The 26084-nt window shown below is 38.2% G+C and overlaps 2 protein-coding genes and 1 pseudogene across 2 annotated transcripts; all 3 read right to left on the bottom strand.

Annotated features, from left to right (window-relative positions):
* Positions 1-5043: 5043 nt before the first annotated feature.
* On the bottom strand, positions 5044-6048 carry LOC130235985 (trace amine-associated receptor 13c-like; annotated as a pseudogene).
* Positions 6049-16594: 10546 nt separating this feature from the next.
* LOC130236551 (trace amine-associated receptor 13c-like) lies at positions 16595-17656 on the bottom strand. Its single transcript, XM_056467275.1, is given in 1 exon segment — positions 16595-17656. A coding segment is annotated over 1 exon segment (1062 nt).
* Positions 17657-22781: 5125 nt separating this feature from the next.
* Positions 22782-23843, bottom strand: LOC130236553 (trace amine-associated receptor 13c-like). Its single transcript, XM_056467280.1, has one exon. It carries the CDS (start codon positions 23841-23843, stop codon positions 22782-22784), a length of 1062 nt encoding a protein of 353 aa, XP_056323255.1.
* Between the last annotated feature and the right edge of the window lie 2241 nt (positions 23844-26084).

Below are 26084 nucleotides of genomic sequence, written 5' to 3'. Positions count from 1 at the left end.
TCTTAATTACTGGACCCCAAATACCCTTATGCAAAAAACCAAGAATACTGAGTTCATGAATTTTCAAAAAATGTTTTTTATTTATTTTATACCAACCTCTTATTTTAAGGGCACTCTCAAATTTCAAGCATTTGTAAAATACTGCATTTTTCATCTTAAAAATGTGCCAAACTTTGACATGTGCTATCAATGTCTAATGGGGAAAACTTTTCATGCTTTTATGACCTCTCGTTAGACTACTGTAATGCTTACTAGTGGTTGCACTGTAGGCCTAATAAACACACTTTTTGCTGGTTCAAATGCAGCTGCTAGAGTATGGAGTCAACCTAGTATCATATATACTTGCAAAATAAAAGAAAGTTTTGCAAATAAAAAAATAAATAAATGCAAATCTCCAAAAATCCCTAAACGAAAATTTATTTTTGAGAAAAACTGCAAAGGGAAAATTTAAGTTGAGAAATAAAATTTAATTTGCAAACAAAAAAGAACTGCAAATAAAAATCAAGCCGTTCAAAAAAAAATAAAAATTTGCAATAAAAAAAAAAAAACTATACATTTGCAAAACATTTTTATAGCGTTTCCTTTACAAAACCCCGTCTAGTCAATTGCAATTCTCGTTTGATTTGCTTTTTAGTCAACCGTGAGTTTGCAATACCGTTTTCTGTTGGGAAAGAGATTGGATTCAATTGCAGGCAACATCTATTTATAAAGGGAAGAAATGAGCAGTGAGAGCAGTAACGGGGCAGTCCAGCAGGTGGCGGTGGTGAGCAGCAGGTAGTTCAGACCAGTGAGGATCAGCCAGACAAGGGTGAAGACGCCTGCTGGCAGATGTTTGGGTCAGCAAACAGCAGCGAACTGCGATCGCCGGCAACGGCCGACTTCTTTATCAGCAGACAGAGAAGGTTGGACTGTCACAGGTACAGGAGCAAGCAGCGGGAACCGGGAGTGGAGAAAGCCGAGCGGCCGTCGGCTGCGGGTTTCGGATGATACCAGGAAACCAGCCGTAGACAGCGAGCACGGAGATGATCACGGTAAGTAGTGATAGCAGGAAACTCTAACATACAGAGGAGATGCAAAAATAAAAAATAAAAAAGTAGAGCAAAACCGCACTGGAGCTTCAAGACTAGATATAAACAAACTAGACAAGAGCGGTTAACTAGCTTAACTAGACAAGGATGCGAGCTAGGTCGGCGTGATCAAGCAACGAACACCACAATTTGGCACAAGACAGAGGACACGAGGAAAATATAAAGGGATACTCATTGGGTGAATGAAAACAGGTGTGGAATTAGGGGGGATGGGTGAACGAGAGGGTGGGGAAACAAATGACAATGAAGCACATGTTGAGCTGTCAAAACAAAGCTCATGAGCTCTGACACAACAACAACACATAGACAAAAGTGGGACAGACCACAGTTATGACAGTTTTCACTTTGTACTTCATGTTTCTGTGCGTTTCATTTTGTGGCCCTGATTTGACAAGGGGGTTGAATCAAGAAAACTTGGGCGTTTACAGCAGGCCCAGACCTGCCTCCATTTAAGCGACTTCATCACTTGGAGACGCAGTATCACAGAGGTGATCTTACAGACCAGTAGGTCTGGGCCTGCCATAAACGCCCAAGTTATATTTATATATAGTGTTTATATACAATCTTTTTTTAATTTACAAATATTTTAGTTTTTTTTGCATCGCTTGATTTATAATTGCAGTTATTTTTTTGTTTGCAAATTTCATTTTTCTTACTCAAATTCATTTTCGCTCTGCAATTTTTGGAGACTTGCATTTATTTAATGTTCTCAATACTTTATTTTTCAGTTGCAAAACTTTCTTTTATTTTTCAAGTATATATGGCACTAGATTGACTCCATACTGCTAGAGTGCTTTCTAGAACTACTAAATATGATCATATTAGTCCGGTTCTGTCAGTATTGAATTGGCTCCCTTTAAAATAATGTTTAAAATTATAAATTCTTATTGGCTACCTAAAAAGCCCTGAATGGCTTAGCTACCCAGTATTTGAGAGATGTGTGTGTGTATGTATGTATGTATGTATGTATGTATGTATGTATTTATATATATATATAATATATATATATATATATATATATATATATATATATATATATATATGCCTGTCAGAGTGTGCCTCGGCTGTGACAGACATGAAGGAAGCAGATCTCACGTAACGTTCGTGAGAAATACTACAGTAAGAACTTTACCAATGATAATCTGATGTATTTGTTGTGGAGTTATTTCAAGCCTTTCTGCAATGATGAGTCACACACAATGTTGTTACAAAGTTCAGACACAGCAGACACACGCACACACAGTGGACACACACAAAGTCCACTCATTTAACTTAAGCCTTTGCCGTGAAGCTCTAAATTGAGCTCAGGTACGTTCTGTTTCCACTGATCGTTCTTGAGATGTTTCAGCAGCTTAATAAGAGTCCACCTGTGGTAAATTCAATTGATTGGACATGATTTGAAGAGGCATACACCTGTCTATATAAGGTCCCAGGGTTGACAGTGCATGTCAAAGCACAAACCAAGTATAAAGACAAAGGAATTGTCTGTAGACCTCTGAGACAGGATTGTCTCGAGGCACAAGGCTGGGAAAGGTTAGTGAAAAACCTTGCTGCTCTGAATGTTCCAATGAGCACAGTGGCCTCCATCATCCGTTAGTGGAAGATGTTTGGAACTACCTGGCTCTTTCTAGAGCTAGCCAGCCATCTAAGCTGAGTGATGGGGGGAGAAGAACCTTAGTCAGGAAGGTGATCAATAACCTGATAGTCACTCTGTCTGAGCTCAAGCGTTCTTCTGTGGAGAGAGGAAAACCTTGCAGAAGGACAACCATCTGCGCAGCAATCCACCAATCAGGCCTGTATGATAGAGTGGCCAGACGGAAGACACTCCCCACCTGGAATTTGCCAAAAGGCATCTGAAGGACTCTCAGACCATAAGAAACTAAATTCTCTGGTCTGATGAGACTAAAATGGAACTCTTTGGAGTGAATGCCAGGCGTAACGTTGGAGAAAACCAGGCTCATCACCAGGCTAATGCCATCCTTACAGTGAAGCATGGTGGTGGCAGCATTATGCTTTGGGGATATTTTTCAGCAGCAGGAACTGGAAGACTAGTCAGGATCGAGGGAAAGATGATGCAGCAATGTACAGAGACATCCTGAATGAAACATGCTTCAGAGTGCTCTTGACCTCAGACTGGGGTGACGGCTCATCTTCCAGCAGGACAATGATCCAAAGCACACCGCCAAAATATCAATGGAATGGTTTCACAACAACTCGGTGAATGTACTTGAGTGGCCCAGCCAGAGCCCACATCTAAATCCTATTGAACATCTCTGGAGAGATCTGAAAATGGCTGTACACCGTCGCTTCCCATCCAACCTGATAGAGCTCGAGATGTGCTGCAAAGAGGAATGGGCAAAGATTCCCAATAACAGGTGTGCCAAGCTTTTGGCATCATATTCAAAAAGACTTGAGGCTGTAATTGCTGCCAAAGGTGCATCAACAAAGTTTTGAGTAAATGCTGTGAATACTGATGCACATGTGATTTATCAGGTTTTTTTATTTTTAATAAATTTGCAACAATTTCACAAAATCTTCTTTCACATTGTCATTATGGGGTATTGTGTGTAGAATTTTGAGGAAATAAATGAATTTAATCCATCTTAGAATAAGGCTGTAAAGGCTTTAAAAATGTGGAAAATAGTGAAGCACAATGAATACTTTCCGGATGCACTGTAGGAGTGATTTGCCTTCATTGTTGGACACTTATTCTCATATAATGGTATTTATTTTATATGACATTATGATTTTTTTTCTACATGACTTGTCTATCTTTTGGGACATTTTTAATAAATATGGGTGTCACACCAGAGGACAACAATCTTAATTTTACATTGCTTCCAGAATAGTTTAATATGTATAAACACATTCATGGGCTTCGGTCACATAATCTCATCGTGTGTGAGTTATTATAACTGCTAATGAAACTCACAAACTGCTCTATCATTCAAAACAGAGCACAAAATTACCGACTTATGCTGCTTCACTCTGTGAATCTCTGCATGAAAAAAAGTCTTCAGGATTTATTTATTGTACTATGGCGTTGGAAGCATATGAATGTAAGGACAATATTTTTATGGGAGAAATATTCCCTTAAGTACATGAGTTCATCAAGTCGAATTATGACTTATGTTATTTGTGTTTTTAGTAAAATCATCATAGAATATTCAGATCCCAAAAAATCCAAGAGTTTCCTGAGTTAGTGATTAATTAGTGATTGATTAGTTAATTCATTATTTTGCTTGATCAGGAGAGACATATCTCTGCATCCATATGCTATGTTTTGTGTCAAAAGCACCAGCCTGGTCACTTGTTTTATCATAAGTATTACTGTTAAATGAAGTAAATTGATATAATTTGTTGTAATGCTATACAATGGGTGTGTAAAATGGCAGTGTTGGTACAGTAGGCCTCACTCCAGGCAGTCACATGGGTTGGTCTGTCTTTGTTTACTCTTACTGATCAATGAAAACATCAATGATGTAACAACTCTGGGGACCAATCATAATTAGATTATTAATAGATTTGTTTTTCATGTGTTATTGATATTGCTGATATTCATGATCCTCCACTGAACCGTTCATTAAAGGTGTGAAATATTGTAAAGGCGTCCACACAGCACTGAAGTGATGCAACACTGCCTCAGATACAATGAGTTCAGCTTTCATGCGTGACCTGTGGATTGGGAAAAAAAGCATGATGGCTCAATAAAAATAACCTGATACATCATTGATTCACTATTGTTATCTGAACATTATTTACCTGCCACATCTATAATGCCCCGCATGAGCACACAGTATAATAAATGTAGACGTTAGAAACAAAAGGAACAATGTTATCACTACCAATTTTGTTTTATTATTCATAAAAGTGATCTTAATATTTATATTTCAATGAATAGTTTTAATAGTATCACATATGTCTACCAGTATGAGAGACAGCTTTACCAGTGTAATTACAATTCATGTTCTGTAAAAATATTGACCAGAGAGGATGTGAGCTGACATATTGTCAGAGTCAAGATGTGTTTAACTGTCTTTTTAAACCAGGGATAAAATAAAGCATAAACCAGAGGATTCAGACCTGAGTTAGCATATAAAACCCATGTCAAAACACTTATAACTGTGGAGGAGTTTACAGTTATTGTACAGATATAGTAAGGAATCCAGCAGAGCAGATAAACAGACACAATGATTCCTAAAGTCAGAGCAGCTTTACGCTCAGATTTCCTCTTCACTGAACCCTCCATTACACATTTACCACCCTTCATCAGAGAGTTTATAACCTTCACTTGCTGATGAACTACATAGAAAATCCTCAGATATAAAGTGATGATCATAATACATGGAAAAATAAAACAAACAAACAGATCAGTGAGGATCCAACTAAACTCATCATGACTAAACACTCTCCATAGCATTCATCAGTTGTGTGTGAAGATCAAAATATCTATTATAAATTACAAGGGTATGATATAAGTTGAGTAGTAAACCCAGCTTAGACAGATACTCATTAACATGTTAGTGATGGTTATTTTCTGTGGGTACAGTAAAGGGTGGCACACAGCAGCATAACGATCAACAGCAATTAAAACCAAGTTACCAAGAGATGCTGAGGGAATCACCCCAATTAATATTAAAGTGAAACCACAGAGAGTGTCTCCAAAGTACCAACACTTGTCAATCAGTTTGACGGCCTCCACAGGCATCACAATAAGACCTATTAACAGATCAGCCACAGCCAGAGAGAGAATAATCATGTTGGTTGGAGTGTGAAGCTTCTTGAAGTGAGAGATGGAGATGATCCCAGCAGGTTTCAGAAACACAGTCCATGCTGACAGCAATGACACAAACACATACATGATATTATATCCATAATTGGAGCGTTGTTCCTTGACACATGATGAGTTGATATCAGGAAAGCAGTATTGAGTCTCCTGATCCTCTGTCTCATAGGCCATGAGTGAGTCTCCTCCTGTTAGGAGTTTGTTCTGCTCTCCTTTCTGTCCTTTCATTTATACAGTGCCTGGATCAGACTGACCAACCCATCTACCGCCCACTCTGATGTAAAAAAAGAAGTCCTCCCAATCCACCTGTTAACTTTTTCTTGCCATAGTTTTTGTAATGTTACCAGCCCTCTGCAACATTTTTGATATTTTTCATCTCAGTTTGATGACCCTCAGAATATAATAAATTAAAACAAAAAACTGAGCCTCTGCTTTTAAACAACAAAAGTATTTTATTAAATCCTCATGTTGAGAACAAAACAATTGTTTCCAGAAGTTGCAGAACCTGTTAACACTTTGAAATCATCCCTACTTTTAGGATATGTGCCTACAAACTTTAAACAAGCTGTCTTTGAGCTTCTTATTAAAAAAAAAAAGCTTGAAATTAGTAAATTATTGACCCATTTCAAACCTGCCTTTACTATCAAAAATACTAAAAAAGCTGTATCCACTCAATTACCTTCATTACAGAGAAACAATATTTGTGAGAAATTCCCATCTGGATTTAGAGCGTTTCATAGCAATGAAACAGCACTCCTAAGAGTTACGAATGCTCCCATCACCAGATCGTGGTTCCATTTCTCTCTTAATGTTTTTGGACATCAGTGCTGCCTTTGAGAACATTGATCATAACATTCTCCTCGAATGGCCTTCAAAAATATGTTGGTATTACAGGATCTACATTGCCTTGGTTCAGGTCTTACTGAATGTTATCACTTTGGTCAGTTAAAGGTGCAGTAGCGATTGTCTTCAGTAACATGTTTTGTTGTTCTGGTTAAAGCTCTTCACATTCCAATTGTACTGATTAAAGTCAATTTAATCGTTATTAAATCTAAATGTATTTTTATATTCTGGGTAAAGCATAAGACTAAAAAATGTTCGACCAATTAAAATTGTCGGGCCGACATCTCCCATAATTCTGACAAGTAGCTCAAACGGTCTGTCAGCAAGATCCACCATTTGTGTATACACATGAGAGAGAGAGTGAGCGGTAAAAACATGCTGAATCAAAACTTTTTAAAATCCTGAATCAATATTGAAGTTAGTTTTGCACGCTGAAGGATTTCTCTTAGACCCAATAATATCCAGCTGCAGGCCTGCAGAACCACACACGTTTCAGGAACACACAATCCAGCACACACGATCTAGGCAAACCATATATGGTTTCGACGGATGTTAATGTTATTAACGTCTTCTCTGACATCGTCATCAATATATTTTTTATACTGTTAATAAAAATTGCACACAATAAATAAGTGTTTGCTATTTCACAAATATTGCGATCGAGACGGGCGAATGGGGAGCATTGTTTCCGATCGCCATTCAATATAATAGACTGAACAGTTTTCTATCAGTCATCATAGATGATCAGTCGTTATTATCTGACAGAGTCAATGTAGCAGATACTCGTTTGCTGGCCTTGCTGAACGATCTAAATTTGACAGGTTTAATTTGCATAATGGATTCATTTATAATGAAGGAAATGATAGCAAGTTAATATAGGCAATAATACATCTTTATATGTAATAAAAAAATAATATGTATAGCATATATTCATATTTACTCAAGCGATTTAATAGTATTTGTTTGCTTAATTTTCTTATAACTTTTTATTAATGATTTCCCAATTCCCACATTAAATACTATAGTAATTTAAAGTAAGCAATAAATTGTATTTAAACAATAAAGTACTGGTAATTTGTTGTAATTATAGTTGCAATTAAATTAGCATTACAAACAAATTAACTGTTAATAATTAATTAAAAAACAAATTATTATATAATAACAGTTGCTACAGTTTAGCTAAATATAGTAGTTTAATCAGTTAAGATAATCAGTTTATAACTATATCATATATTGTTAAAATGATTAACTATAGTAATTTTAATGGACACATTATTGTTTGCTTATGTTTTACAACAAAGCCAAGTATGATGATATTAAGATCCTAAATTAGTTTATTACACTTAATCCTATAATTAGACTGTCTATTATGTTTTCTTTGTGGATGTGAACATGTGAATAAAGTCATGAGCGTTTAACCAATTATTTTTATTTACATAATTTGAGTTCCAAAACTGCACAGATGTTAAAATTATTGTTACAATAGAATATATGACTGAAATGGGAAACCATATTGTGAAATTCAATAGGTGGCGATAATGCTCCTAAGGAGTTAGTTAGTTACCATATATGGTTTGCCTAGATTGTGTGTGCCTGGAACGTGTGGTTCTATGGGTCTGCAGCTGGATATATCTCCCTAGACAGGTAATGTTATGTTTTAAAACTCTTTTAGTCACGCAAAGCTGAACACAGAAGTGTTGTTCTTGATGTTGTTGATTTTTATTTATTTTAACAACAGAACATCAGTAAATAGTGATATTCCGCCTAGCCTGCTTTACTGAGTTGAAGTTGGTTTTATATTCACATTAGTTCATTTTTGAACAATGACGCGCTCCCTATATCATTTCCCGCATTTTTGAATATTTGGTCAAAAATAGCATGTTAGTATGGCTTAGTAATGAGTGTAATTCCTGCCGCCGGCCAAGCTTTAGCTTTAGCTTAACACATGAGAGAGGGTTGTCTGTTGTCATCTTTAAGGTGTGCGCACATGTTTTCAGCTGGAGTGGCTTTGGATGGCAGGGGAGGGACTGTGTTTCAGAGTTTTAGAGTTCAGAGTTTGTGGCAGATCACCTACTCCACCTTTAATGTCGACCACAGGTGTCAAACCGCAGTTCTGTACAGTTTAGTTACAACCCTAATTAAACACAACTACCCAAACTAATGTTTGTTTTAGGCTTGTTTAAAACCTACATGTAAATGTGTTGAAGCAGGGTTGGAACTAAACTGTGCAGGGCAGCGGCGCTGCGGGAATTGAGTTCGACACCCCTGATGTAGCCCATTACCATACCAATCTAAAGTAAACTGTGGGATACCACAAGGCTCAGTTCTTGGTCCCTTTTTACATTATATATGTTATCACAAGACAGTATCAATAAAAACATGGAGTTAGTTTCCAGTGTTATGCCAATGATATCTCCTCTTAACCTGATCATTTGTACAAATTTATAAACTTAACAGATTGTATTGCTGATATAAAAAATTGGATAAAAGTTCATCTTCATCTAAAATTCTTATTGGATAAAATATGATCATAATAGTCCTGTTCTTTCATCATGGCATTGTCTCTCTATTAGGGGTGTCAAAATTATCTGTTTCTTTGATGCACCGCGATGCAGACATGAACAATTTGGTATCAGTTCAGTAATAATCTAACCGGTTATTACGTATTGACGTTTATCACACATGTTTATATGACGATTGCTTACTGGGGAGGAGACCGCAAGTAATTAAAATGCTCCAACTACTTTCAAAGCAGATAACTCTGCACATCTCACTGCTTGTGAGTTTGCTGGACAGTCTTTCGCTGACAAGGACATACATTAGAACTCAGCTAGGAAAAAAGAAAGTAAACTCTCTTGACCTGCTGGCGTGTTCGTGAGGTAACGTTTTATCTCCTCTCTCTGCTGTTACAACAATAACGTTACTTGTGGATCCAGACACGAGCGTGTCTGCAGATCAAGTTATAAAATATAATCTAAAATTATAAACTTTAATACAATAATTATTGTGGCTATGTAAATATAAAATTATCGAATTATCGAGATATCGAATGGAACCGAATTGATGGCATGATAATCGTAACCGAACCGTGAGACCAGTGTAGGTTCACACCACTACTCTCTATGAAACATAGTTTACATTTATAAATCTTATTTATCATACAAAGCCCTAAATGGTTAGCTCCCAGTATGAGGGAGCTCCTGGTGCATTATGGCCCTTTCCACTGAGTGGTACGGTACGGTTCGGTACACTTTAATGGCCATTTCCACTGTTAAAAGGTAGCATGACAAAAGGGTACCAAAAGGCAGAGCTAGATGCACAGCTGAACTATGTGGTAACAGAAAAACATCACTAACGTGTGGTCATACGTAACCAGGAGAATGAAAACAAAGCAAGCACCGTTTTAATTACACAGCTGATACATTACACCGTAATAATATATACATATAATAACAAGCCATGGTCAACCCGAGCTCAAACAAACCTTGTCTTTGTCTTGATGAACAGCCACAAAGCCAAAAGGACAAAGTTTTTTGAGCTGATGATGATGATAACGTGAGCGTGATTATTGAAGTGCTTTTGTGCTATTGAAATGACATGTTTTACAGTGCAACAAAGTCCTCCTCCTATGTTTGTTCGTATCAGCACCAAATTTGGATGGTGTTATCTGAAAGCTGTAGCGATGATATATTGGGAAGATCTAGAGTTTTCGCTGTTCCTGGCGGCCTGACAAACCTCAGTTTTTCGCCAGGAAGTACTTGTAACTTCACAACACAATGTCCAATCTGCCTGAAACTTCACTTGGTTGCTAAATTCCTCTCCTGAAGACATCTATATGCCAATATTGAGTCACAGTCATAGCGACACCTGCTGACAGAAGGAAGTTTGGTATAAATCTGTGATTTTCTCAGATTTTTTTAATATATCAGCTTAAACTAACATTGTTCGCTGTTCTCTGTCATCCTGAGGCCACCGGGCGGTGGTGAGCCCGGGAGCGAGGTCCCTTTCATCGCTGCTTGCAGCTTTAATTTGTTTTTATTTTCCTATACATGTCTCTTTTATCCCTATTTATGTAAAGCACTTTTAATTGCCATTGTGTATGAATTTGCTATATAAAAAAAAGTGCCTTGCCTTAGTATGTGCGTTTTTGGAAAATATCTACTATTGAATGTGTATTAGAAGACAATGCAAGCTCAAGTAGTATTTGCAGCAACAGTGGGTTATATTCTCACACTACAAATAAATAATAAATAAATAAATAAATAATATAATATATATTATATATATATTATATATATATATATTATATATATATATATATATATATTTTATACTCACACACACAGTTGAAGTTAGAATTATTCGCCCCTGTGTTTATTTTTTCCCCCACTTTCTGTTTAACGGAGTTTTTTTTTTTTCAACACATTTCTAAACATAATAGTTTTAATAACTCATTTCTAATAACTGATTTATTTTATCTTTGTCGTGATGACAGTAAATAATATTTGACTAGATATTTTGTCAAGACACTTCTATACAGCTTAAAGTGACATTTAAAGAACTAACTAGGTTAATTAGGTTAACTAGGCAGGTTAGGGTAATTAGGCAAATTTGCCAAAAAAACAAATAAGACTTTTTCCAGAAAAAAATATTATCAGACAAATTTCCTTGCTCTGCTAAACATCACAAAGCCAAGAAGCTTTAAAAAAGAAAAAAAAAAAAATTCCAAAAAGGGGGCTAATAATTCTGACTGAAGTGTGTGTGTGTGTGTATATGTATATATATATATATATAATATTATATATATATATATATATATATATATATATATATATATGTATGTGTGTGTGTGTGTATATATATATATGTATGTATGTGTGTGTGTGTGTGTATATATATATATATGTGTATATATATATATGTATATATATACATATATATTATATATATATATTATATATATATATATATAATATATATATATATATATATAATATATATATATATATAGTTTATTTTACGCTTTAGTAAAAGACACCACAAATTCTCATGTAAAATAAATTAAACAACAATATGGAATAAACTGTGTGACCTTCTCAACTTTAGGTGTTAAAAATCAGTTAAATCCTGCCAAAACTCCTGTTACTAAAAATGAGACTACAGACAATTAATCTCACAATGCATCATTGTTGCTTATTGTGAATCTGGTGCTCAAACGCCACTTTTATTAGATGTTCAACTATGACTGCCACAAGTTCATGTATGTGTGTCTGCTCAAACACTGAGGTGGAAGATTTTCCTGAATTAGTCATTGGCTTTAATTATTTTGCTCTGCATATGGAGAATTTTCCTGTCAAAAACACATCAGCCTGGTGACTTGTTTTATCATAAGTATTACTGTTAAATGAAATAAAGAGGTATCATTTATTGTAATACTGTACTATGGGTGTGTAAAATGGCAGTGTTGGTACAGTAGGCCTCTCACCAGGCAGTCACATGGGTTGGTCTGTCTTTGTTTACTCTTACTGATCAATGAAAACATCAATGATGTAACAACTCTGAGGACCAATTATAATTAGATTATTAATAGATTTGTTTTTCATGTGTTATTGATATTGCTGATATTCATGATCCTCCACTGACCGTTTCATTAAAGGTGTGAAATAATTGTAAAAGGCGTCCACACAGCACTGAAGTGATGCAACACCTACCTCAGATACAATGAGTTCAGCTTTCATGTGTGACCTGTGGGATTGGGAAAAAAAAGCATGATGGCTCAATAAAATAACCTGATACATCATTGATTCACTAGTGTTATCTGAACATTATTACCTGCCACATCTATAATGCCCCCGCATGAGCACACAGTATAATATAATGTAGACGTTAGAAACAAAAGGAACAATGTTATCCACTACCAATATGTTTTATTATTCATAAAAGTGATCTTAATAGTAATTATATTTCAATGAGTAGCTTTAATAATATCACATATAATATCTACCAGTATGAGAGACAGCTTTACCAGTGTAATTACAATTCATGTTCTGTAAAAATATTGACCAGAGAGGATGCAAGTTGACATATTTTCAGAGTCAAGATGAGTTTAACTGTCTTTTTAAACCAGGGATAAAATAAAGCATAAACCAGAGGATTCAGACCTGAGTTAGCATACACAACCCATGACAAAACATTTAAATCTGTGGAAGAGTTTACAGTTAATGTACAGATATAATAAGGAATCCAGCAAAGCAGATAAACTGACGCAATGATTCCTAAAGTCAGAGCAGCTTTACTCTCAGATTTCCTCTTCACCGAACCCTCCGTTACACATTTACCACCCTTCATCAGAGAGTTTATAACCTTCACTTGCTGATGAACTACATAGAAAAATCCTCAGATATAAAGTTATCATTATGAGGCAGGGAAAAATAAACACATGAACAGATCAGTGACTAACCAACTAAAACTCATCATGATTAAACACTGCCCATAACACCATCTGTTCTGTGTGAAGTGTCAAAATATCTGTTAGAAATTATGAGGACTGTGATATAAGCCAGAGTAGTAAACCCAGCTCAGACTGATACTCATAATGTGTTGGTCATGGTTATTTTCTGTGGGTACAGTAAAGGGTGACACACAGCCACATAACGATCAACAGCAATTAAAACTAAATTACTAAGAGACGCTGAGGGAATCACCCAAATTATTATTAAAGTGAATCCACACAAAGTTTCACCTAAGTACCAACACTTGTCAATCAGTCTGACGGCCTCCACAGGCATCACAATAAGGCCAATAAGCAGATCATTTACAGCCAGAGAGAGAATAATCATGTTGGTTGAAGTGTGAAGCTTCTTGAAGTGAGAGATGGAGATGATCACCAGCAGGTTCAGAAACACAGTCCATGCTGACAGCAATGAGACGAACACATATATGATGATATATCCATGTCTGGAGCGTTGTTCCTTAACACATGATGAGTTGATGTCAGGAAAGCAGTATTGAGTCTCCAGATCCTCTGTCTCATAGGCCATGAGTGAGTCTCCTCCTGTTAGGAGTTTGTTCTGCTCTCCTTTCTGTTCCTTCATTTATACATTGTCTGGATCAGACTGACCAACCCATCTACCGCCCACTCTGATGTAAAAAAAAAAAAAAAGTTGTCCTCCCAATCCACCCTATACCTCTTTTTTTGCCATTTGTTTTTTTTTTTAATCTTACCAGCTATCAGAAGCATTTGATGATTTTTCACTCATTTGTCATGGCATTCACACACATATATCTATATATATATATCTCAAAATAAAGAACCGAGCCAATAAACAGGACACACAGTTAAGCCTGAAATTATTCATATCCCAGGGCTTGAAAGAAACCCCAGAAAAAAGGTTGAGTTCCTCACCAAGACCGCACCAGGTAATGGGTGGCAGCACTGGTCGTTTTGGGGGAGGATGATGAGCAGAGGTAGCAAGAGGTGCATCTCTTACAGGTCCAACACATCTCTGCTTCCTGTCTGCCTGTTGCCCGCCAGACAGTGACAGCCAACCCGCAATGTCTCTTCCCAGGGGCCAAATGAATATCCTAGATCACTGCCCTTGTCCAGGAGCTGAGAACTACTCTGACCACCAGGTAGACTTTAGCCCAACATTTTCCTCAGTGGGAATCTGCATCATACAGATGGGGTGGGAAACACTCACTCTTTCCTTTGCTCATGGATGCCTGATGGTCAAGCTGGTGGCCTTCATGCTATGATGCCTGCTCTTTCCTGCATGTCCTGTCCTTCCCGGACTATCAATGGGAGAGGTTCACTGAAGCCAGCCCAGCGCTCATGCAGATGGGTGTCCTAGACACCGACAAGTCTGTGAACCCCTTATGGTCCCTCAGTGAGTTCACAAAAGCTCTTAAAACAACATCCAAAGAACTGCAGGCCTCACTTGACTCGATTAAGGTGAGTGTCCATGACTCACCCATAAAACTGAGCAAAAATTGCATGGCAGAGATCCAAGGTGAAAAACCTCTGCTAAGCAAAAAGAACATAAAGGCTCCTGTCAGGTTGCCAAAAAACATTTAGATGATTCTCAAAACATTTGTGAAATTGTGGACAGACGAGACAAAACTTTTTGGCAAATTAACACCGCCACCAAACCAATAGTAAAATGTGGTGGTGGTAGTGTGATGGTCTTGGGGTTGTTATGCTGCTTCAGAACCATTAATTCTTCGGTGTACCAAAATGTCCTGAAGGAGATTATACAGCCATCTGTTAGTGACCTCAAGCTGATGCGAACTTGGGTCTGCAGCAGAAAAGGATCCAAAAAAACACCAGCCTGTCCACTTTTGAATGACTGAAGAAAAAACTAAATAGAGTGGCCTAGTCAAAGTCCTGACCTGAATTCAATTGAGTTGCTGTGGCATGACCTTAAGAAGTCAGTACTTTCTCAAAAACTCTCCAGTGAGAAGGTGAGTGAGAAGTGTGTTTTGGATCCTTTTCACAGTACCAGCATGTCTAATTTTGAATGGCTTAAGAAAACATAATGGAGGGGCCTAGTCAAAGTCCTGACCTGAATTCAACTGAATTGCTGTGGCATGACCGTAAAAAGGTGGTACATGCTTAAACACTCCAATGAGTGAGTTAGAAGTACTGGGAAAATGACATGGAAACACTGCTTTGTTTACAGTTTGTAAGGTTGCAGCACTAGCTGTGAAGTGGCTTCCGGGTCTAAGTGCTCTATCATACTGTATGGGGAGACTCAACAAATGGTAATAATAAACATTTACAAAGCGATGTAATATTTACGAAAATCATGATCGCAGTATATATATATGTTTTTGTTGAGAGGACTGATAAAATGTTGTTGTCATGTGGTGTTTAGTTATTTTAAAATTGTTGTACTGGATGGTTGTTACTTTGGCCAGGTCTGTCTAGTAAAAGCGATTTTAAATCTCAATAAGATATCCTGGCTAAATAATGGTAAAATAAATCTAAAAAAAGAAATGTTTGTGATCATGTGTGATGTTTTTCTATCTTTTGTTTAAAGTAATTAATAAAAAAATCTGCACCATAGTTCAAAACTTCTAAAGTATATGTTAGATTGGTGTGACACGACTGGCTCAGACCCATTTGTAAACATTTATAAATCTTTTTATTTATCTGACTTAAAAAAAAAACTTGAATTAAGTATTAGCATTGCTCTCAAAAAATAGTCTCTCATGCAAAATAGAGCACAAAATGTGCAACTTTTATATAAATCTTCAGGTTTTGCCTTCGTTCAATAATTTTGGAAGCACATAAATGTGAAGGCCGAGATACTGTGCTATTGGCTTGGAAAAGGGGAATGTTGGTACAGTAGGCCTCTCTCCAGGCAGTCACATGGGTTAGTCTGTCTTTGTTTATTCTTACTGATCAGTGAAAACATCAATGATGTAACAACTCTGAGGACCAATTATAATTGTTTAGATTTGAGTTTCATGTGTTATTGATGATCCTCCAGTGAAACATTCATTAAAGGTGTGAAATAATGTATACAAACACACACTCTTTCTCTCTCTCACTCACTCAATTGATGCAACACTGCTCCAAATACACAATGAGCTCTGCTTTCATGTGTGACCTGTGGATTGGACAAATAATCACAATGTTTTAATGAAAATTGAATGAATGACCTAGTGAATCATTTATTCACTAGTGTTATCTGAAAATTATTTGCCTTCAGCATCTCCAATGTCTTACATGAACACAAAGTGTAATGTATTCAGAACTTTAACAAACGGTACAACATTTTCACTACCAGTTTGTTTTATTATTCCTATGTAATAGCATTAGTAGAGTCACAGAAAATAAAATCTACCATTATGAGAGAGAGCTTTACCAGTGTGATTATAACTCATGTTCTGTAAAAATATTGATCAGAGAGGATGCCGACTGAAATATTTTTAGAGTCAAAATGAGTTTAGCTGTTTTTTTAAACCAGGGGTAAAATAAAGCGTAAACCAGAGGATTCACACCTGAGTTAGAAAAAACAGCCCATATTAAAACATTTATAGCTGTGGAAGAGATTCCAGTTAGAGAACAGATATAGTAAGGAATCCAGCAAAGCAGATAAACTGACACAATGATTCCTAAAGTCAGAGCAGCTTTACGCTCAGATTTCCTCTTCACTGAACCCTCCGTTACACATTTACCACCCTTCATCAGAGAGTTTATAACCTTCACTTGCTGATGAACTACATAGAAAATCCTTAAATATAAAGTGATGATTATCACACAGGGAAAAATAAAACACATGAACAGATCAGCGAGGATCCAACTAAAACTCATAATGATTAAACACTGTCCATAACACTCATTAGTTCTGTGTAAAGTGCCAAAATATCTATTTTAAATTACGAGGGCTGTGATGTAAGCAAAGTAGCTTACCCAGCTCAGACTGATACTCATTAATGTGTTAGTCATGGTTATTTTCTGTGGGTACAGTAAAGGGTGACACACAGCCACATAACGATCAACAGCAATTAAAACTAAATTACTAAGAGATGCTGAGGGAATCACCCCAATTAATATTAAAGTGAATCCACAGAAAGTGTCTCCAAAGTACCAACACTTGTCAATCAGTCTGACGGCCTCTATAGGCATCACAAAAAGTCCAATGAACAGATCATTTACAGCCAGAGAGAGAATAATCATGTTGGTTGGAGTGTGAAGCTTCTTGAAGTGAGAGATGGAGATGATCACCAGCAGGTTGAGAAACACAGTCCATGCTGACAGCAATGAAAAGAACACATACATGATATTGTATTCATAACCGGTGCGTGTTTCCTTAGTGCATGATGAGTTGATGTGAGGAAAGCAGTATTGAGTCTCCTGATCCTCTGTCTCATAGGCCATGAGTGAGTCTCCTCCTGTTAGGAGTTTGTTCTGCTCTCCTTTCTGTCCTTTCATTTAAACTGTGTCTGGATCAGACTGACCAACCCATCTACCGCCCACTCTGATGTAAAAAAAAATAAATAACTAGTTTTCCTCCCAATCCACCCTTTAACTCTTTTCTTGCCATTTTTTTTGTAAATGTTGCCAGTCACCAGCAGGGTTTTTGAGGAGTTTCCACTTAAGTTTATGGCCCTAAAATATTATATACAGTATATCATAATAAAGAATTGCGGCTCTGCTTTTAAACAACAAAATCATTTTATTAAACCTTCACGTGTTCATGTTTAACATGTACATTTTTTAAAGTATTGCATTTTCAGGATGTGTGTGTGAAAGTGTGCCTGAGGGATTTTGAGCCATTCTTCTTGCAGAAAAGTGGCCAGGTCAGGTTCTTTCGATAGTCTACAGCAGTGGTTCTCAACTTTTAAGCCAGCGACCCCCAATGTAAGATCGTAAAGAACTCGTGACCCCCCACTACCAAAGCATATACAAAAAAAAAAAAAACTTATTTTAAGTTTTATAAACAGATTTATGGCATTTGAAATCAACACTAATCAAAACTAACAAGCAAAAAAAATAAATAAATAAAAAAAAATAATAATATATATATATATATATATATATATATATATATATATATATATATATATATATATATATATATATATATATATATATATATGCGTGAGGAAAATATGTCTCAATGAAATCCCGTTATCACAAGAAAACACATTTTTAGAGCATAATTGAGTGACCAAAAGATACACGGCCCGCTCACCGGTCCTGCACACACTGCTTGACATGAATTTATTAATGAATCTGTTAACAATACATTAACTCTGCTGTGTTCTCACAGATGGTGTCTGATTTTGCACAGATGCTTTTGACATATACCTTATTATTTACATACGTCATTTTAATAGCAATACCGGTCTTTTCATGAGCTGCAAGATTAGTTTAATCTTGGTCAGTGCAAGCCCTTTTGCGATGGTGTATGTGGTGTTAAATTTTACATTTCGCTGCCACTTGCACGGCTGACAACGTCTGTCCATTAAATAAAGGATTAAACAGAACCTATCGTGGTTAAAATGTGTAGATGTGGCAAACAGTTACCTGAAAATTCTGTCCCACACTTCACATTGGTGCTGATTAGACCAATCACTGTGGTGTCATCTGCAAATTTGATGATGGTGTTGGATCTGTTCACAGGGCTACAGTTGATTGTGAAAAGGGAGTAGAGGAAGGGGCTCAGCACACAGCCCTGTGGTACACCAGTGTTGAGTGTGACGGTGGTGGAGCAGATGTGACCTGATCTAACATTCTGAGGTCTGTTAGTCAGAAAGTCCATAACCCAGTTGCAGAGAAATGTGTCTATCCAGGTCTCTGAGTTTGATCAGTAACTTAGAGGGTATGACAGTGTTGAATGCTGAGCTGAAGTCAACAAACAGCATTCGTGCATAAGTGTTTTTATTGTCCAGGTAAGTGAGTACAGAGTGCAGTGCTATGGAGACGGCATCTTCTGTGCTCCTTTTGCCACGGTAGGCAAACTGATGTGGGTCCAGTGTGGATGGCAGAGAGTCTTTCAGATGTGCCAGGACCAACCGCTAGAAGCACTTCATGATGATGGGTGTGAGTGCTACAGGGCAGTAGTCATTCAGGCATGTTGGGCTAGAGTGTTTTGGGCACTGGCACAATAGAGGTGGTTTTAAAGCATGTTGGCACAGTTGCTAGGTTAAGAGACAGGTTGAAAATATCTGTGAATACCCCAGTGAGCTGTTCTGCACATACTGTCTGGTCCAGCAGCCTTACGCACATTGATCCGACTCAGTGTGGTGTAGACTTCTGAGGAGGTGAGTGTGATAACTGAGTGGTCAGTTGAGGAAGTGATCCTGGTGTAGGGTTCTTTATTGTCTCTTTCAAAGCGGGCAGAAAGTAATTTAGCTCGTTCAGGAAGGAGACATTTGTGGATGCCCTGGATGCCCTGGATGCCCTGCCACATGCGCCGAGGATCAGAGTTGGAGAAGTGCTCCTCTAGCTTTAGCTTGTAACAGTGCTTGGCCTTTTTGATGGCCCTCTTCAGATTAGCCCTGGAAGTGCTGTAGGCCTGTGCATCCCCTGATCTGAAGGCAGTGTTGTGTGTCATCAGCAGGAGGCGCACCTCCTTGTTCATCCATGGCTTCTGATTTGGGTATGTGGTGATATGTTTTTAGGTTGTAGCACTGTCTATGGAGAAGTGTAACTGTCAATGTCTGTGTGAGAGCCACATGTGGCCTGGGAAGCAAACATACTCCAGTCTGTGTGTTGAAACCTGTCCTGGAGTGTGGAGTCTACCCCCGGTAGACTCCAAACATCCACAGTGCATATTGACATGTAATAAGCTTTAATTACTTTGGAAGCCAAAAAACAGGTTATCCACAGTAACATGCTATGGCAAGGGATGCAAGATGCTGGTGTGAGAATAATACTACTACTCACACACACACACACACACATCTCGCCTCACTCACCACAATATACTACTCACATAAGCATCACACCTTTGTTGTCATAGTATGCTACTCATATGAGTGTCTCGTCCACCTTGGTCTCATCTACCAACCTGACTAAAGAGTTAGAGCTATGAACAGGTTTGCTGTCACAGGTGAAAATGGAACAGAGTATTGGGCTCAGCACACAGCCATGTGGAGCACCAGTGTTTAGAGCAGGGGTCTCAAACTCAATTTACCTGAGGGCTACTGGAGGCCGAGTCTGGGTGAGGCTGGGCCGCATCAGGTTCTCCACAAGAAATTAATTACATTATTCACTTCTAATTTATTTATTTTTTCATCTTATTTTGTGTTGAAAAATAAAAAATAAAGAGATTTGAGAAGATTGGAATTCAACACAGATAAGATGAAAAAAATACAATTAATAAGAAAATAATTCAATCAGTAATAAATAATAATAATGAGATTTACTGTTATCTGCTGTGCTGTTGTTAAAAAAAAACAGCAACACTGTGTTGTTGTCATTTGTTTTGACTACTTTTACATCACATAGAAATATATGTAATGTTTATTGTGTGAGGTCATAAAAATACAATGCATATAGCACTGTGTGATGTTTGGGTCCGATTTTTAAGCCAAATTCTGAGTCGTGTGACTCTACTCTAAATTTGAGCTAAAATATTTTAGAGAAAGTATATAGAAAAAGTTTTAGATCTTTGAGTTCAATGCATGACAAATTGGAGCAAAGACAAAAGTCTTGTTTATATTTTTGTTCAGTGTGTGTGTATATTTATTCTATATATTGATACAGTTTGTTTTAATGCTTTACTGTGGGTTTGTAGAGTGGCAGTGTTGGTACAGTAGGCCTCTCTCCAGGCAGTCACATGGGTTGGTCTGTCTTCGTTTACTCTTACTGATCAGTGAAAACATCAATGATGTAACAACTCTGAGGACCAATTATAATTAGGTTATTAATAGATTTGTTTTTCATGTGTTATTGATATTAATGATCCTCCGCTGAGCAGTTCATTAAAGGTGTGAAAAATTGTACACGCAAACACACACACACAGAGCACTGAAGTGATGCAATAGTGCCTCAATGTGTTAAACAATAAGGTCAGCCTTCATGTGTGACCTGTGGATTTGAAAAATAATCATGATGGTATAATAAAAATGGACTGAATAGGCTAATACATAATTGATTTACTAGTGTTATCTGAACATTATTTATGTCCAATGCACATAAACTTATTTAGTTTGTTTTTGTTACAGTAAATCTAAAGACGCAGAACTGTCTTGCTTTTTCATTGTTTTAAAGTAGCCAATAAGAATTTGTGTCATAGTTCAAGTTTATATTATGTTGATATGACATGCCTGGTTCAGACCCATTTATAAACAGATCTTTCAGATCACCTAACTTAAAAAGAATAATAATAATAATAATAATAATTCATTATCAAAACTCTTGTTGTGAAACTCACACAAAGAAGTCTTCAGGATTTGGTTTTTGGAAGTATATGAATTTTATTGATAGGAGAAACGAGTACCTTTTGCACAACAGTAATCAAGCCGAATTATGACCAGAGATAATGAGGTTGAGGTTTCGCGGAAGGCGTGAAATTGTGGACTTAGCCTCTGACGGTTTTTCAGTTTAATGAACCAGGGGGTCTTTGGCCAGGCTGTATACCCGAGCAAGTGCGTCCGATCCCCACCAAGGCTGGTGGGTGCTGTGGCCCTGGAAGAAAGGGCTTCCATCCAGGGTTCTCAGACATTAAACGCTGCCCCAGAAAAAGTGTCCAATCCCCGCCAAGGCTGGTGGGCGCTATGGCCCTGGAAGAAGGGTCTCCCATCCAGGGTTCTCAGACCTTAAACGCTGCCCCAGAAAAAGTGTCCGATCCCCGCCAAGGCTGGTGGGTGCTGTGGCCCTGGAAGAAAGGGGTCCCATCCATGGTTCTCAAACATTAAACGCTGCCCCAGAAAGAGTGGGAGAAACGAGTTCATAGGAGAAACGAGTGCCTTTTGCACCACTGTAATCAAGCCGAATTATGACCAGAGATATTGTTTTTTATGTATGTAAAATAGTCATAATATTTTTAGATTAAATTAAATAAGACTTTCCTGAATTTGTGATCTGTTTTAGGTATTTTGTTGTGAATTTTGTGATTTGTATTAAGCACAAATCAGGGTAACACTTTATTTTGATGGTCCATTTGAGTATTAGTAGACTTGTCACTTAAATTTAACAAACGGACCATCAAAATAAAGTGTGACCCAAATCAGAGCGTGGACAGTTGTTATTGGTTTTCAGTATTAATTTTACTGGTGGTAATGTAAGCTTATGTTGATGGTAATCTGTTAACTCATCAAAATGAAGTGGCCAACATCACAGATCACATGGACAGCAAATGACTAGCAGATAGTCTCTTAGTAATGACACTGGTGCAAGTATTTGATTAACAAGACTTACAAGGACAATCTGCAGATACTACTCAAATGAGAGTTAGCAGATTAACTTGTAAATTAACTTATGATCAGCAGATTATCTTTTGAGGACCCTCAAATTAAAATGTGACCACAATGTTTTCACTACCGTTTTTGCTTTATTGTAAGATATCTTATGTTTATGCAATTGTTTGATAGAATTGGCAGATTAATTACAGATCATGTTCCATAAATATATTGATCAGAGAGGATGCCGGCTGAAATATTTTCAGAGTTAAGATGAGTTTAGCTGTCTTTTTGAACCAGGGGTAAAATAAAGCATAAACCAGAGGATTCAGACCTGAGTTAGCATACACAGTCCATGATAAAACTGTTATAGCTGTGGAAGAGTTTACAGTTACAGAGCAGATACTATATGGAATCCAGCAAAGCAGATAAACAGACACAATGATTCCTAAAGTCAGAGCAGCTTTACTCTCAGATTTCCTCTTCACTGAACCCTCCGTTACACATTTACCACCCTTCATCAGAGAGTTTATAACCTTCACTTGCTGATGAGCTACATAGAAAATCCTCAGATATAAAGTTATCATTATGACACAAGGGGAAAAAAAGGATATGAACAGATCAGTGACTAACCAACTAAAGCTTATCATGACTAAACACTCTCCATAACACACGTCTGCTCTTTCTGAAGTTTCAAAATATCCATTATAAATTATGAGAACAGTGTTATAAACTGAGTAGTAAACCCAGCTCAGACAGGTACTCATTAACATGTTAGTGATGGTGATTTTCTGTGGGTACAGTAAAGGGTGACACACAGCCACATAACGATCAACAGCAATTAAAACTAAATTACTAAGAGATGCAGATGTAATCACCCCAACTATTATTAAACTAAGTCCACAGAAAGTGTGTCCAAAATACCAACACGTCTCAATCAGTCTGATAGCCTGTATGGGCATCACAATAATGCCAACAAGCAGATCATTGAAAGACAGAGAGAGAATAATCACGTTAGTTGGAGTGTGAAGCTTCTTGAAGTGAGAGATGGAGATGATCACCAGCAGGTTCAGAAACACAGTCCATGCTGACAGCAATGAAAAAACCACATACATGATATTATATTCATAAACTGAGCGTTGTCCCTTGACACATGATGAGTTGATGTCTGGAAAGCAGTATTGAGTCTCCTGATCCTCTGTCTCATTGGCCATGAGTGAGTCTCCTCCTGTTAGGAGTTTGTTCTGGTCTCCTTTCTGTTCCTTCATTTATACAGTGTCTGGATCAGACTGACCAACCCATCTACCGCCCACTCTGATGTTAAAAAAAAAGATCCTCCCATTCTGCCGATTAACTCTTTTCTTACCAGCCACCAGCAGCATTTTTGATGATTTTCAATCTGATGGCACCCAGAACATTATACAGTATATCAAAAGAAAGAGCAGAGCATCTTCTTTTGAACAACAAAAGCATTTTATTTAATCATGTTATATCACTACTTGAATGCAGATAAGTTTCATGAAAAATATATATTTGAGAAATATTTATATCCGGCAGTTAGCTCTCTGCAACGCTCACATGGTCGCCCACTGAAGCTAAGCAGGGCTGCGCCCGCTCAGTACCTGGATGGGTGTAACATGGAGGCTGAGGCGGTGTTAGAATCCATGTGCAGAAGTTTATTTAAGGGGTTAGGCAGAGACATCAACGAGTAAACAAGCAGAGAGTCGGCAACACATAAGCAATCCAATCCAAACAACAAACACAGGGGCAAATCCAGGCGACGAAGTATAAGAGCAGGCAGTTCAGTAACACAACAATCAGTCCAAAACAGATCAAAAGGGCAAAGACAGAGAACGTACGTGATCAAGGCAGGCAGGGTCATACACAGGATAGCAGTCATGAAAGTCACTTGGAATAACGCTTGGTAAGGCAGGTAAACTGGCAATACTTCGCAAAGAAGCATGGCCTGAGAACTCATTAAAATACAGCACAAACAGGAAGTAGCCGCAGAGGGAGCGGAGCTGAGTCAGTAGTTGGGCGAGGGCTCCTTCTGCTGGCGTGGCGTTACAGAACCCCCCCCCCTCTAGGAGCGACTCCTGGAGCTCGACGTGGGCGCCCCCGCGGTCTGGGAGCTGGTCGGGCGGGCCTGGCTCGATGAAACTCCTCGATGAGGGAAGGGTCGAGAATGTCCTTGACAGCAACCCAAGATCTCTCCTCAGGTCCGTATCCTTCCCAGTCCACCAGATATTGGAGCTGACCCCCTCTTCTCCTTGAGCCCAGTAACACGTTTACCCTGTACGCCGGATTTCCGTCAATGTCCAGTGGCGGGGGTGGTTCTTGGGCCTCCTGGCCGGGGTCAGCCTCCGGGTGGACCGGTTTGAGCAGGGATACATGGAATGAAGGAGAAATATGATAATTAGCAGGAAGCTCCAACTGGTAGGTCACTTCATTGATTTGCCTTATGATTTTGAAAGGACCCACGTACCTGGGACTGAGCTTCCTGGTGGGTAGCCGTAACTTGATGTCCCTTGTAGAGAGCCAGACCCGCTGTCCTGGTTGGTAGGGAGGGTGTGGACGACGTCTGCGATTGGCTTGGAACTCCTGTGTTCGTACAGCCCGCTGGAGCCTGACATGGGCACTGTCCCACACCCTCTCACTACGCCGAATCCATTCATCGACTGCTGGAACTGCAGAGGGCTCCCCAGACCACGGAAATAATGGCGGCTGAAATCCTAATACGCACTGGAAGGGGGTAAGTCCTGTCAATGAGTGTGTTAATGAGTTTTGTGCGTACTCAGCCCATGGGAGAAACTCAGACCAGCGATGTTGCTCTCTACTACAGTATGTCCTGAGGTATCTGCCTATTTCTTGGTTAAGTCGTTCGACTTGGCCATTAGCTTGGGGATGATATCCAGACGTGAGACTCACATTAATGTCCAGTTGCTGGCAGAAGGCTCTCCAGACCTGTGAGGTAAATTGTGTGCCCCGATCACTGACAATGTCTTCTGGTAATCCATAGACCCTAAATACATGTTAAAACAAGGCTTGAGTGGTTTTCATGGCTGTGGGTAAACTTGGTAAGGGGACTAGACGACATGCCTTTGAGAAGCGATTGATGATGACCAGGATAGTGGTAAAATTATTAGATGAAGGCAAGTCTGTGATGAAATCAATGGATAGATGTGACCAGGGTCGTTGTGGGATGGGTAGTGGCTTGAGGAGTCCTGATGGCAATTCCTTGGGCGTTTTCGACTGAGCACAGACTTGGCATGACTTGACGTAGTTAGTAATATCTTTACTCATCATAGGCCACCAAAATGAGTTTTGCACTAGGTGAATTGTTCGAGAAATGCCTGGATGACCTGCACAAATGGACGTATGGACCCATTGCATGACCCTCTGTCGTAAGTTCGTTGGTACATAGTGTTTGTTGGGTGGGCACTGTGGGGGTGAGATTTCATTTTGCTGCTCACGTTGAATTTCTTCCATAATATCCCATGATACTGGAG

The sequence above is a fragment of the Danio aesculapii genome, chromosome 10, assembly GCF_903798145.1.
Source record: "Danio aesculapii chromosome 10, fDanAes4.1, whole genome shotgun sequence".
NCBI classification, from domain to species: domain Eukaryota; kingdom Metazoa; phylum Chordata; class Actinopteri; order Cypriniformes; family Danionidae; genus Danio; species Danio aesculapii.
This window is presented reverse-complemented; position numbering and strand designations above follow the sequence as displayed.